Source organism: Carassius gibelio, chromosome A14, assembly GCF_023724105.1.
Source record: "Carassius gibelio isolate Cgi1373 ecotype wild population from Czech Republic chromosome A14, carGib1.2-hapl.c, whole genome shotgun sequence".
Classification (NCBI taxonomy): Eukaryota; Metazoa; Chordata; class Actinopteri; order Cypriniformes; family Cyprinidae; genus Carassius; species Carassius gibelio.
In genome coordinates, this window is record NC_068384.1 from 5,341,354 (window position 1) to 5,356,451 (window position 15,098).

The window sequence follows — 15,098 nt, forward strand, 5'->3', positions numbered from 1 at the left end:
AGGGGGGCTGCCGGTGGAAAGGAAAAACTGCAGCAGATGGGGCTGATTGTGCTCCCTACACAAATTAAGGAGAGAGACATCTGCAGCCGCAACATACTGGTGGTCTGAGGCAATTAAGGCAGGGGTACGAGGCGAAGGAGGGGGGAGAGCAGGACAGAGGAAAAGACAGTCCTGCCTGCCGGTGCATAGAGATGAAGTCAGGCTCACATTACAATGAGCCGGGCTACAATAGAGGGAGCCGTCCAAGTGGAGAGGGGGGACGGAGTGGGGGGTTGAAGATTAATGTACGGAGAAGCCGGCAACAACACTTTGTGCAGCCAAAATAAGAGGTGGGGCCTTCGGGGCTGAATTGAACCCGAGTTATAAAGTGTGTCCTTTTCTGCTGTCTTCCCCATTCGAGGCCTGAGGTCATTTACAGAGGTGACAGCTTAGACGTGCACTGTTGTGGATTTAATGTGGAGCGTTTTCTCCCATTTTTCTCCCCACCCGTCCCCCTTCAGCTCTGGAGAGGGTGACGTGACAAAGCGGGGTCATCCCTGGGATTAGACCCCTTTAACGTTGCCTTTATTTATCGACTGGGTGCTGAGGGGGAAATTCGGGCCGAGGTGGTGTTTACAGGCTCATCCCTCCAGGGATGTATGTGTGCAACAATGCCATCCGCATGCAGATTTGCATAACTTGAGCGCATCTAAACAGGCTCAAGTTGTTTTAAATAACTGGGGCAACTAACAGGATGCCATTGTTTTGTGGGGGACGTTTGGTCTTCAGATAACTAAAAACAAATCGTACTCTAATTAACATGCACACATGCCGTGATCATAAAAAATGTGCAGGTGCTCCGATACTTTTTCAAGGTCACACAGGAACAATTTCACTTATTTGTTAAGGGGCAGTCACACGAGAAATGGTCGTGAAATGGTCTACTTTAAAATTTCTTGTTTAATTCAGTATGTTAATTGCTGGTTCTTCGTATTTTTTTGTGAAACTTCCTAGCAATTTCTGAGTAATATATATATATATATATATATATATATATATATATATATATATATATATATATATATAGTAATTCGGCTAAGAGGTTGATACAAATTTGAAAGGTCAGAGTTCACCAAACTTGAACTTTGGAATACAGCAAATTGTGACACTTCTTCACATGAACTTGCATTATTACAAGAGTTTGCATGCATATGAATGAAAGTGAATTGAGCAAAAAAAGTGTAGTGTGAACTTTGCTTTATACATGTTACTTTTACTTCTTAAACTGCATTACTGTTATACTGTGGGTGCATTCAGTATTGTCATCATCAAGAGTTTTGCCAATAAAAAAATAGAAAGAAAAGTACATGGAAAATTATGTTTAAAATCCTGTGTTGATGATCAGTAGTCAGTACCCTAAAAAAACTGTTTTAATTTACATCCAGGTCATCTTGCATTTTGAGATCACATGACCACAAGTACTACTTACTTTATCTCATGAACACCTTATTAAACACTTTTGCTCATAGAATTCAATCATGTCTGACTGCTATACTTCTGTTTTTCTACAATGGTAATAGTGATACAGTAACTGATAACTTTTGCTTTTGCTCAATGCTACATCCACTCCAGTAGGTGTCAGTAAAAGTTCAAGGTGACTTCTGAGTTTCTCAGAGATTTTTCTTCTATCAAATTGTTTTAACAATTTAACAATTGGTTGAAACATGAAATCACTGTGGCATCTCTTGAAGCTCCATTATATTATGTTATCCAAAAAAACATAAGACCACATTCAAAATCTGGGACCAAAAAAAAGGAAGCTTTAGTATTTGAAAGCATGATCATCTGGTTTTACACAAACTTGTGGAGTTAATTCAGCTCAATATATACAGTATTTATTGATAAATTACAATACAATATATATAATGATACATTTTTGTTTTAATGACGGCTGTGTAGCTGTCATTAAACAAAAAGGGTAGCAACCCAATACTAAAAAGACATTCTGAAAATGTTTTAATTCAACATTTCACTCAAACTGATTTGCTAATAATATAATTTAGTGATGAGGTAACATTTTACAATAAGTTTCCATTTGTTAACATAAATGGATTACTATAGTTAACATGTCACAAACTAACAATGAAACATATTTCTAAAACATTCATTAATCTTAATTACTTAATTAATTTCAAAATTTTCTCAAGGGCTTAGAATTTAGGGACACAAGGGAGATGTCCTTTCCAATATAAAGCAACTACACTGTCCCTAGCAATTAAATATATGTATATGTAACCACTGCTGTAAATTCGGCACAAATTTAGGCTATATTGGCTGCAATAGCAATACAATTTAGATGACGTGAAACTGTGGTGAAAAGTCTTAATCATAAATGAAAAAAATTTGAGGTAGTTGGATGGGGAGGGAGTGTTGTCAAAATCAAGTTAGCTGTTTTGTGTTCATCTGCTTTTCCCATTGGCCTTTTCCCTCTGACTATCACTCTATAGACTAATACAATCAGATACAACAATACATTTTCAAATATGTATTACAGTTCTGATAAATCGAACATTCACTTCAATGGTACGAGATGACTGGATAGTTTCAAATGATTTCCCATTGAACTGTCACCAACTGAAAAAGGCTACAGTGGTCAAACTATTTAAAATATAGTGAATTAAGCTACAAACTCGATCATAACGCACAATGTTTCCATCTAACATATATTTGGAGGTGCAGCTCGTCATTTTAGAGTGTTTTCACCAGTAGTGTAGCCAGAAAAGAGACTCTGGGTGTGCATATGAAAATCTGGGTGTGCCACATTTATTGTCAGATTACTGTGCAAAGTTATGGGATAGTATTTTTGTCACAATACTTCCGTCCAACCATACTCCTAGTGTTAATTTGCAGGTTGTGTCAAAATGTAGTTAAGTGTTAAATGTAATAATTTTCTTCTAAATACGATAATTTTGAACTTTAGCTATTTCATTTTGTTTATTTTTCATTACAATTTATTCACTTTAAATAAATTATAATATATAATTATAGGATTAAAATGAATTGTAGTTGCTCAATATAGATCTTTTTTTTCATGTTTTTGTAATGTCTGGGAAGCCAGAATGCGCATGCATCAACAGAAACATTTATTAGCTGAACCATGTTTTTTTACGTGCCATTTATAGCAAGCCATATTACAGATGCTTTGTCAGATTTAAGTTGAAGCGCGTGCCGAACCGCGTGTGGTGAACCGAACGGGATGTTTTTTTTTTATTTCAGCAAACCGTGCCATCCCTATAATCAATCAATTACAGGCCTAAAACAATCATGCCCGAGCAGACGGATATTATTACATCTCATCACACCGGCACCCGCGTCTAAATCAGTTGTATGGTCTGGTTTTCAGTCTAAAACAGTTGTGTCAAGTATAAATGTCTCGTCTGTTTCGGGAGGTGCGAGCTTCCGCTGACTGCGCGCGCACGGTGTGATGAGGTGTGATGAGATGTAGCTACTAATATTCGTCTGCTAGGGCATGATTGTTTTAGGCCTGTAATTGATTGATTAACAAACGCTGCCCACACAGCAAAGGAGTCCGTGGCGGACCCGCCCTCAAGCCGCCAGATCCGCCTGACTGTCAGATTCGTTTTCGCTGCGCTAACAGGATCGGCCCCGCCTCCAAGATCGGCCCCGCCTGCGCTTTTAATCAGCGGACCCAGAACGAATCACATACGGATCCGCACTTCGGACGCGCCTTCGATAACGTACGCCGTGTGGGAATTAGTCGGGATCTCCTTCTAGTGAAGTTCGGCTGCCAAGTAAGTGTAACGTTAAGATATATTTTATTAATGTTATATCTGTCATTGAAATATAATCTATCGGTGTAACCTGCTTTGTCGAAGGGTTTGGTAAAATGTTCGTGGATTTTGGTTGCCATTTTATAAGCCGTTGCAGTAGGCTTCAGAATAGCTTGTGTAGCATAAAGTAGCCCATGCCTGATTTTAATTCCCATTACCCATATTCGAGCTCTATCGCGGCGTCCTATGTTAATTTGTTTTAATTTGGGAAAGTATGTAGTCTAATTCATTGCAGTAACTTGGTGCTAGCTTGGTGCTAACGTTAGTTCTTTTGGACGGACAATCTGAACGTAGCCTATATCGGGATAATAAATAGAAGGAAGAATTGCAGTAAGAGCTAGAGCTCATTCGGATCTTTACCACATAACGTTAGGCTATTAATGTTAGTTTGTCAAAATTTTGCACTCTTTCCTGCTTACCAACTACTTCTCTATATGGTTTTGCAGCTTCCATGTGTTTTTTCGTGGTTTATTAGTGTACAAACACATATCATCACCTTCCTAAAATAATTGCCTACGTCATTTTTTTGACAAAAATGTTTTTTTTTTTTTGCATAAGACATCTTCTCATGATGTAAAATTGCCCACATCCTCAGTTGAACAGATCGTGCAATTCTACCCCTGTAGTATAATCGCCTATGTCAAAAGTGTGACTTTTGTGTGCCGTTTTATTTTGCCTAAGTCAAAAGACAGAGACTTAAGCAATTTTACAAGCTTTTCAAGATGGGTCCGTGTATCTTTTGGTCATTCGATTTTCTATTTAAAAATAAATAAAGATAAATGAGAAACGGTTTGATTTTCGTTTTTTTCGTTTTGTTTAAGAAACGGAAAACGAAAATTTAGCTGGATTTTTCGTATTTTTGTTTGTGGGTAAAAAATGAGATTATGCTTTAATATGTTTTTGAATGTGTGGGCGGCGCTGAAACGCCCCTTTCATCCCTTCTGTACTGCACCGACAAGCGGCAACCGCCAGCTCAGTTCATTTTCACCAGGAGAGAAGCGGCAGACAGCAGAGTTTATTAATCCTGCAAATTATTTGCTAGGGGTGCTTGCAAGATAAAATAATAATAATAATAAATAAATAAATTAATAATTAAATTAATAATAAAATAATATTATATTTTTCCGGCTGCTGCATGTTATTGACAAAGCAGACTTGACAACTTTATTCATAAAACACCATTTGAATTTTACTTTAGCCTGTGATCTACAATGACATGGAATAAAATATATGCCTACTACAAATTTTTTGCCTACTTATTTTATTCTAGGCCATTCATAAAAATAAATTAAATGGGAAAAATCCAACCCCACATTTATAATAAAATGTATATTAAAATAAGTTAAGTTTTCCCCGTAATTAGTCTACTTTAAATGTTTTAATTATAGGCTACAGGCTACTTAGAATTATGAACTGAATTCACGAATTCTGTAGATGACCGAATATGGTGTGACATCATTACAGATAATGAGTTCAGACGGGAAACACAGCACCTCTGGTTGGTTTCATTTGAATTACATAGGCCTAAATATAAAATTATTGTTATTATTATTCTATTTAAATGGCTTATTTTAAAAGTAGACATGTCCAGCTAGACATGGTTCGTCTGATGCATGAGCCTGGTTCATTTCTGACGTTTCAGAAAGAAGTTAATGTAGACCGAGATGGCAGAAAGCAAATCCTGTTGAGTTTACATGTTATTTAGGGTGTCTTACGACCCAAACTGACGGAGCTGAAGCTCTTTTCTCTTGTTATCGGGATGGAAGCTGTGGATCAGGATCCGCCGATCGGAGAAGTGCAGACTACACTCTACAAGATAAAGCTTCAGTTGCTGTTGTTTGTATAGCAAATGAAAACAGGCATAGAATAAAATTAGAAGGCTAAATAAAATCTGCACATTTCATGTCATTGTAGATCTTACAGTAAAATTCAAATGTCATTGAATAAATTAATTTCTGTTTGGTCAAAAAAAAAAAAAAAAACATTTACCATTCATATATATATATATATATATATATATATATATATATATATATATATATATATATATATATATATATATATATATATATATATATATATATATATATATATATATATATAAGCTTGCAAGCACCACTAGCAAAGAATTCGCAGGATTAATCAACTCTGCTGTCTGCTGCTTCTCTCAGTTTGCGGTTGCTGCTTGTCGGTGCAGTACAGAAGGGATGAAAGGGGCGTTTCGGCGCCGCCCACACATTCAGACAAATATTAAAGCATAATCTCATTTTTTACCCACAAACAAAAATACGAAAAATCCAGCTAAATTTTCGTTTTCCGTTAGTTTTCCGTAAACAAAACAAAAAACGAAAATCAAACCGTTTCTCATTTATCTTTATTTATTTTTAAATAGAAAATCGAATGACCAAAAGATACACGGACCAAAGATGGCAGTTGCATCAAGAAGAACGAAAATCTACTCGGCCTCTGAAGTTTTTTTGTGTTTTCTGAGAAACCTGAAAAAATGACTTGGGCAATTATTTTAGGAAGGTGATGATATTCTCCACTCGATGTAAATGGGATTTAGCATTTCTTCTAATGTCGGGTTTATCTAGCAGTCATCGTGCGCTGAAAGGGTCTGGGAATATTCCCAAGGTTTTTTTTCCCGACCACGAACGCCATTGCCGGTGTTTCTGTATTTAAAACAGTACAAACTCACATCATATAAAGTAAGAAAAATAAAAAATACAAATAAAAATAAAATAAAAAATAATTATAGGGGCTGACAAAACAACATAAATGCTCCAAGCGTGTTTAAGAACATAGGACTGTAAACTCAAAGAGCAAGAGACTCTGACATAGTTTCATATAACTCGTTTATGGACTGGTTTTCTTCCAATAACACCTTTAGAGATGCTATATAATTTTTAATTTCGTTCTTAAAACAGTTTATGTTGGGCTTGCTGTTATTCCATTTATTTTTGTGTATATGATACTTTCCCATCATGAAATAATGTTCACCATTTTAGATACCTTTTTTGACAAACCATCCGAAATTTGTTAAATAAAGAGTTATTGATCCCAATATTTAACCATCGATAAACATCCTTCCAAAACCCCATTGTGACTGAACAAGAGAAAAAAAGGTGTTCAATTGTTTCGTGTTCTGTCATACAAAAAACACACAGATTAACTTCAAAATTAAACCTTTTCCTTAGGGTTTCAGCAGCAGGATAAATATTATTTATTAATTTGAACTGAATTTCTTTTACCTTGGGTAAAATTGGCCATTTAAGATAGCTACAACTAGTCTTTGTTAATGTAACTTGATTATCTGTTATCTTTATTTTTGTTGGCTTTTTGATATCATAGAATAATTTTTCTTTAAACACACTTCCAAGTATTTTGTTATTACATTTTCTTTCTCCAAATTCCAATGCATTCTCATACTTGCACTCCAAGACACTTGTGCTTCCGCTAGTGATGTCACTTGCAGTCTTTATTATTATTTTCTATTTATTGACATAACATAATTCTGTTTTCTTTGCAGCTTGTTATTGGATCTTGGGCTGAGGACTGTTCCACCTGTGTGAAGTAAGTTACATTTAGGATATATCACCAGTTGCATTGTTTCATTGTAGAAGCATAAATAGTGACATCACGGTTAAATGCTAAGGTGTTGATATAGACCCTTTCAACAAGATAAACAAAAACAATGCTTGAATGTTCTATTTTGTTCCCAATCTACTTCCTCTGCATTAAGATAACATATGGAATGTTAAAACAGAAGCCTTGTGGGAACAACTATGCTGATAATGCAACTCTCTTGAAATGGTCTATTGGACTGGGTTTTTTTTTTACAGAATCCTCATGTCTTGTCTAGTTAATGACAACACCAGTTTGATGATGCTCTGACTAGTAATGTAGAGCAAGAAAGTAAAGTTTTCTTATGCCCCCATCTGTTAGCGTTAGCTGGCAGTTTGCAAAATTCGGTTTACGTTGTACCAAATGCTGTTGTTCTTCTATCTACCGGCAGCACTCGGTAGCTTCAAAGAACAGGGATATGGGCTGATGGACTCCAAATTACTTGAAGCAGCATTTAAAAATCTGGTTGTTTAACCCCTCACTGGTTGTTGTCTGAAATGTTTCTTTAGAGGAAATGAACAGAAAGACTGTGCCAGTTTCCAGCTCCACCATAAGACGGAGGACACGTGTAGATGTGGGAAAACGACTTGAACAAATTAGGGATGAGAATGACTATCTCAGTCTGACTGACATGGACACAGATACAGGGCTAAATGACAGGCATGAAAATGACAATGACAGTGTAGAATTGTTAGAAGATTGTCTCAGTTGTGCAAATGATACCTCAGGTATTGAAGCAGGAACAGTCTTTCATGAAGAGGAAGGTGGCATGGAGTTTGAGTCAGACTATACTGAGGGTCTCTTAGCTAGTGGCAGTGATAGTTCCGAACCTGAAGATGAGATCTATGAGATGTACTTATCTGACAAGATTGCGGACTGGGCCAGACACTTTGGAATTTCATTGGTTGCTCTGACTGCCCTACTAGGCATCCTTTGCCTCTCCCATCCTGATCTTCCAAAGGATGGCAGGACCCTCCTTAGGACAACAACTAAATATTCCATTCAAGAGAAGGCAGGGGGAAAATACTACTATTTTGGCATCATCCATTCACTTAGTGCTACACTCCGCGGGTATGCACACACGCTAACTGATGGCTTAACCTTGAGGCTACAAATAAACATAGATGGGCTACCATTATTTAAAAGCTCAAGTGTTCAGCTGTGGCCCATCCTGGGTCTCCTGCTCAGTGTCCCTATGAAAGAGCCTGTAGTGATCGCATTATACTCTGGAGAAAAAAAACCTTCATCAGCAAAAGAATTCCTCGAAGACTTCACCAGAGAATTAGTTCATCTGGAAAAGGGTTTCTGTTTCGAGGGAAAGACTTTGACCCTTAAACTTGATACAGTAATTTGTGACACACCGGCAAGAGCATTTGTGAAACACACCAAAAGTCACAATGCCTACCACGCCTGCGATAAATGCACAAACCCTGGTAGACATGAACAGAGCCGAATGAGTTTTCCATGTAAAGATTATGCACTAAGGACGGATGAGTCTTTCAATGACAGGTTAGATGAGATACATCACCATGAGGGGCCACATGCATTTGAGGGTACTGGGGTTGGCATGGTGTCACAGTTTCCCCTAGATTACATGCACCTTGTGTGCTTAGGTATCGTTAGGCGCTTGCTCAATATGTGGCTTCGTGGTCCTCTGACTGTCCGTGTCCCTGCAACTATAGTTGAACAAATGTCCGCTAAATTGGTATCCATGAGGCCTTATATTCCGGTAGAGTTTGCCAGAAAGCCGCGATCTCTTAGAGAATTGGATCGCTGGAAGGCTACTGAGCTAAGGCAGTTTCTTTTGTACACTGGACCTGTAATGCTGGCCAGTTTTCTGGACAAAGACCTGTATCAGAATTTTATGCTTCTCTTCTCTGGTATCTCCATCTTAGCAAGCCCAACATTTTCCTACCTCACTGATTACGCTGACACTTTACTGAAGTCTTTGTGCAGCACTTTGCTACACTTTATGGGAGACACAACGTTGTGTATAATGTACACTGCATAACCCATCTGGCAGGTGAAGTTCAGCAGCATGGTCACCTTGACTCCTTCTCTGCCTTCCCATATGAAAATTATCTGCAGAAGATAAAAAAACTGGTTAGAAAACCAGAATATCCTTTAGCACAGATCATTCGTCGTCTGTCAGAAGTAAAAATTCGGGAGGTTACATTACCTGGCAGCACTTTAAGACGGCAGCATTTTGTGGGCCCTATTGTTGGGGGGATGGCCATCAAGGCACAGTATGGTGAGATGTCCACTGAGAAGTGGACTCTCAGAACATCGACTGGTGATAACATCTTCAGGCTTGGAAATGACATTGTCTGCATACAAAATATTGTGGAATGCATTGGGGGGGGCATTTATGCAATATATAAGGAATATAGAAGGAAGTCATTGTTCTTTAGCTACCCATTTAGCTCGGATACACTGAATATTTACATCATTTCAGAAAAATCTGAGATCATCAAGGCTGCCAATGTTTCAGAGCTGGATGGGAAATGTGTCGCCCTGCCCCACAGGGAAGGTTTTGTGGCCTTTCCTCTCCTGCATTAACATGCAAAAAATGCATTTCAATCAGTTTATTAGTTCAGACATTAATTAGTTAATTACTTCATTACATTAACATTAATTGATAGTTTTTGTTCATTGTTTTAGTACCAATCATAATCATAGCATGACTAGTTTAGATCAGGGTCTCAGGACTGACCAAAGTTTGACTTGCTGGCAGTGGCTGCATCAGAAAACGGGCTGATAAGTTGCTGTAAGTACTTTGCTGAAGTTAATCATCTTTCAGGTGTAAACTGTCAGTATCAGTGTTGTGCAAGTTGACACTTCATATGAGCCCCTATATTATCAAAATCAATAAAAACAAAATTTCAAAGCTTTTTCAACTAGATCTTCTTACTCTGACTCACAATAACTGCGCATTCACACTTGTTTCTTTTCTTGTCTTCTCCATTAAGGATGTTCCATGTAGTTGAATTTGTCACCAATAAATCCGTAGCAGTGGTGCCCCAAAGCTGGTACGAGGATGGTTGTGCATCGTGGCCAACTTATAACAGTGACGAAAGAATAAATAGGGCAGTAAAACATGGAGAGGAGCCACAGGAAGACTGGCAGACACATGATGTCAGAATCATCAAATCATCTGGTATGCCAAATCTCAAAGTTGTTTCTTGGCAAAGTGGTTTTTACAAATCCTACACCTACAAATCCACTGCCACCACTGTTTAAAAGAATATGCCACCGTTTTATGGAATTGGGTTATTCACTGTCTCCCCTTGAGTAAGATAAGTGAGCAAAAACTTTTGTCACCTGCCGGACTAAGACAATGCATGCACGGAGACAAAAATGTTTTTGCGCACTTATCTAACTGTAGAGGAGACCATGAATAATTAATTTCATAAAATGGTGGCATGTTCCTTTAAGACTCATGTCAAGCTCCATGTTTACCTTTCAGATACTTACATTGAGGCACGTCAAATCCTGAAGAAGGCTCTGACATGTAGCACCTCGGACCTCCAAACTGAGGATGAACAGGAACGGCCTGGGAGAAGGAGAACAACAGCGAAGTCAGTGTTTTTCCTTCATGTTACACATACAAACACTAACACCATATACTTTTATTAAAAAGACAGAACAGAGATCAATGCCATGTTCAACCATTCTCTGTCTGCGTTAAATGTTGATTTGCATGTAGATAAAGATCTTTTTTTTTTTCAATTTAAACAGACATTTCTTTGGTGACACCGATACAGAGGAGGACTACCGACCCCCAAAGATTTCCAAATTCGGGTCATCTGCTGGGACAAGTCACCAACTCCCTGCAAATAGTCCAGAGCTCTGTCAAAGTAAGAGTCAGAGAGTTTTCATGTCCTAATAATTTTTAAATAAGAAAAAAATATACATATAAATTAAATGTGTTTCTATTTCTCCACAACAAAAAAACAAATACACAAACCACAAAATGACCCCCACTCACTACACGGAAGAGCAAGTTTTTAGCTTTATCTGCTCTATGCATACTGAATATGTAGTCATCTTACAGTTGTCCTCTGTGAATGTTTCTTAAGTCTGTGTGACTGTGTTGTGTATGTTGTATAAGATTGACACCAATATAACCCCCCCCCCCCCCCAACAACAACACAGTGTTTGGCAGAACTGCCCCTCCCCAACCACCACCACCACTACCACCACAAACACTCCTCTCTCAACCTGCACATTGCAACCAGCAACAACGGGGGCCAGAGGAGCCAAGCCAGGTCTACAGACCTACCTGGAGAGGTGGGAGACATGGCCCAGAAACCATTCCCTGCTCTGGTAAGAAATAACTGTAACTACAAGCTATAATACCTTGGCTTTAACCACGGGGGACACGGGGGGACTTAAGTGCATGGAATGGAGGGGGAATAACTATTCTATAATACTATGTATTCAACAGCTGCTCAGGTCCACATTTTAAGCCTGCTGGAGCACATTAAGCAGCAGCAGGACCAGCTGGTGGCCAAGGTCAATCACCTGAGCAGCAGGGTGCTCAACACCTCAACACCTCAAGAGCCAGAGTGTCCTGAATGCATTCAGCTGCCCATCGATTCACTGGAAGCGGTGGATGAGCTTGAAGCATTCCTGAAAGACGCTGCCAATGCAGCAGCCAAACAAAGAATGGTATGCTCCTGCCAGTCACTCAACTCTAATTGGTAAAGTGCTGGGGTGGAGGTGGGGCAAAGATTGTCGTACAAGTTATTACATCAGGGCTTTATACCTTGTCTGTATTTTAAGATGTTTTGTGACTTACTTTTAGATTTCTTCTTTGGCCACGATTGGTGGCCAAGATGTGAAGAGAGTGGCGTGGAACATCCTCTCTCGGATGTTCACAGAAGAAGTGGCCAAGACCATAAGCTGGAAGGGAGCAAATGGCAAGAGGGCATTCAGTCACATGTCATCAAAGACACTAATGTACCGTAAGTCACTTTAAGTATTCAGCTGCAGGGAAGGGAAGGGAAGTGTAACGGCTCCCACACACAGCTGCGTGCGGTGCAATGCTGGGGTCGGCTGAAACTGTAAACGGTGTTGCCAGATTGGGTTGAGTGATTTACGCCCAATCATGATCGAAAACCCGCCCCCTTCATCAAAAAATCCGCCCCAACAACGATTCTGTCACAGATAAACAATTTAACTCCAATCTGCCCTGCAATTTAACTTTATCTGCCCGCCTAAGCCGGTGTTACAATATATTCGGTTCCTGGAATATCTGATTCCAATGGGTGGAGCTACCATGAATATTCACAACACCATAGCGTGGCGGGGCGACAAATACAAGCGAGTGGAACACATTATTAGCACTTTAGATGGTGTTTTGTTCTAAACTACTTCTAACTGTTCGTTTCTCACGAATGACTGAGATTAAGCTTTTTAAATGTCTATTATTGCATGTTTAAATAAATATTTACAAATATGTTCTTGTGTTTTGATTCTGTCTCCCAAAGTTGTCTGTAGGCTATTATTGAAATAGCTTTTATATAATAGGATGATAGCTCAAGACAAATTAAAAAGTATTCTCATTTAAAGAATATAATATATATAATTTTTATAATGTAAAACAATATGCATGAAGTTATACCTGTCCTAAATACGATCTAGATTGTTTAAAATTGATAAACAAAAACATCTGCCTCAACATATTTCTGTGTAAAAATTGATTTTTTTTAAAGCATTCATTCATTAACTCGAAATTACTTTTAAAGTAAGATACAGTGTCTTAAAATTACATATTTTTTTCATATTCATCTGTAAAAACGAGAGTGTTAGACAAGAGAAAAACATGGGATCAAGGACAAAATTAATAAAGCAGGACCAATAAAATATTTACTATATTATTCAAATATGTATTTATAAATGTACCTTTCCTTAATTTTTGTATACCCATGCCTTCTACACCAGTGTTTTTGTGTTCACTTGTTTACAAAAAGATTACATAAGAATGATAACATTACTAAACTGATAAGATGTAGGCCTAATTTTTATGATTAATGGTTAGTCATTATTATCAATTAATTTGACCAACGTTCTAAAGCATTGCTAGAGAAAACAACTGTTAATGCATCTGAAAGCTTAACATTTATGACAACCTTTGATAAAGTAAAGGTTGTGTATCAAAAAGATTTTCAGTTGAGTCAGTATAAAGCAACATCCAAAGCATGCAACATGCAACTCCAAGGTCTTATGTTGACTTAAACAATCAGCCTATAATTTAAAGGCTATTTTAATAATATGCAGAAAACTTTGGGAGACAGAATAAAGACACAAGAATTTAATATTTATTTAAACAGCAATCACACACCTTTTAAAAATACTAATCTGTCATTCATGAGAAATGAACAGTTCTATATCATAGAATGTCAGCAACAACTCATTTGGAAAATTTGGAGAAATTTAACCTTAAACCTCTAATGTAGGTCTTCCAACGCTTCCTACAGGATCAGGTCTGTAATTCTTCAGGTAAACTCAGACATCCCAACCTGCAAAAAGTCATTTCAGGGAGGTATTTTTGTTTTCATGTAGCCTTGGCAACTAGCCTGAATAATATGCAGATGAAATGAAACTTGTCAACTCACCTCAACATGCCTTTTGCAATCATTTAACCTGCCATGGGCAATGCTAGAGCAAGACTGTAATTATGTTTTACATCTATAAGACGGGTACTTTTTTTTTTTTTTGTGGCACTCTCCCTCTGCCATGGTGCTCCTGTTTCTAGATAGACATAATTGATTAATTTTGTTCGGGAGAAGAGTTAAAAGCCCGCCCACACTGACAATTGATTGGTTGATTTGCAGAAACAGGCCAATCAGGATGCTCTCTGTCTGACATGCGCTTCGCACACACGCACATTAGCACACACACGCAAGGTCTCTCGCTCCCTCTCTGCCGTGCGCGCGCTACACGGTTTGAAACACAGTATCTGTTTCGCATGCGCGCTTTTGCTCGCTCGGTCTAGATTCTGGGAGATTTTAACTAATTTGCGGGTCTCAGGGAGCCGCTTTCAATATGCGGGAGACTCCGGGAACTTCCGGGAGATTTGGGATGTCTGAGTAGTTAAGCTTAACTTCGTTCAACTTTAATACCAGTTTGAAATAAATAATCCATAAAACAAAACTAGGCGCTCACGCTAATAATTTCTGTTCCACTCACTTGTATTTGTCGCCCAGCCCATGCTATGGTCTCGTGAGTATTCATGATAGCTCCACCCATTGGAACCAAATATTTCGGGAACCGAATATATTGTAACACCGGCTTATTTTCCCCAGCCGATGAAGTCAAAAGATGCCCTATCTGGCAACACTGATTAATTCCAGCCAATAACTGGGCAGCCCATGCTTAAGTCATAAGTAGCCTACCAAATGCATGCTGAATTTAAAACCTCATTTTGTGTCTACAGGTGCTGTACGTGCAAATAGTTTGTGTCGCACAGCCACAGACACAGACATTCAACGTTATGCCATAAGATGGTTTAACTTGGCTGCAGACCGTGGTGCGGCAAGGAGGCGCCTGACCAACCGGTCTAACCAGGCTGAGGCAGATGATTAGGCTACTTATGGTCATGTTTTCTTTTGTTAAATAAAATGTTTTATTTGTTTCAAA

The 15,098-nt window shown here is 38.3% G+C and overlaps 1 protein-coding gene across 1 annotated transcript; it reads left to right on the forward strand.

Moving 5' to 3' along the window:
• The first annotated feature begins 3,556 nt into the window (after positions 1-3,556).
• Positions 3,557-15,098, forward strand: LOC128026838 (uncharacterized). The gene is made up of 9 exons (XM_052614072.1): positions 3,557-3,791; positions 7,360-7,403; positions 10,424-10,611; positions 10,921-11,032; positions 11,193-11,311; positions 11,610-11,780; positions 11,902-12,125; positions 12,262-12,421; positions 14,896-15,098. The coding sequence occupies exons 3-9, from the start codon at positions 10,425-10,427 to the stop codon at positions 15,042-15,044; spliced, it is 1,122 nt and encodes a 373-aa protein (XP_052470032.1). The 5' UTR covers positions 3,557-3,791; positions 7,360-7,403; position 10,424; the 3' UTR covers positions 15,045-15,098.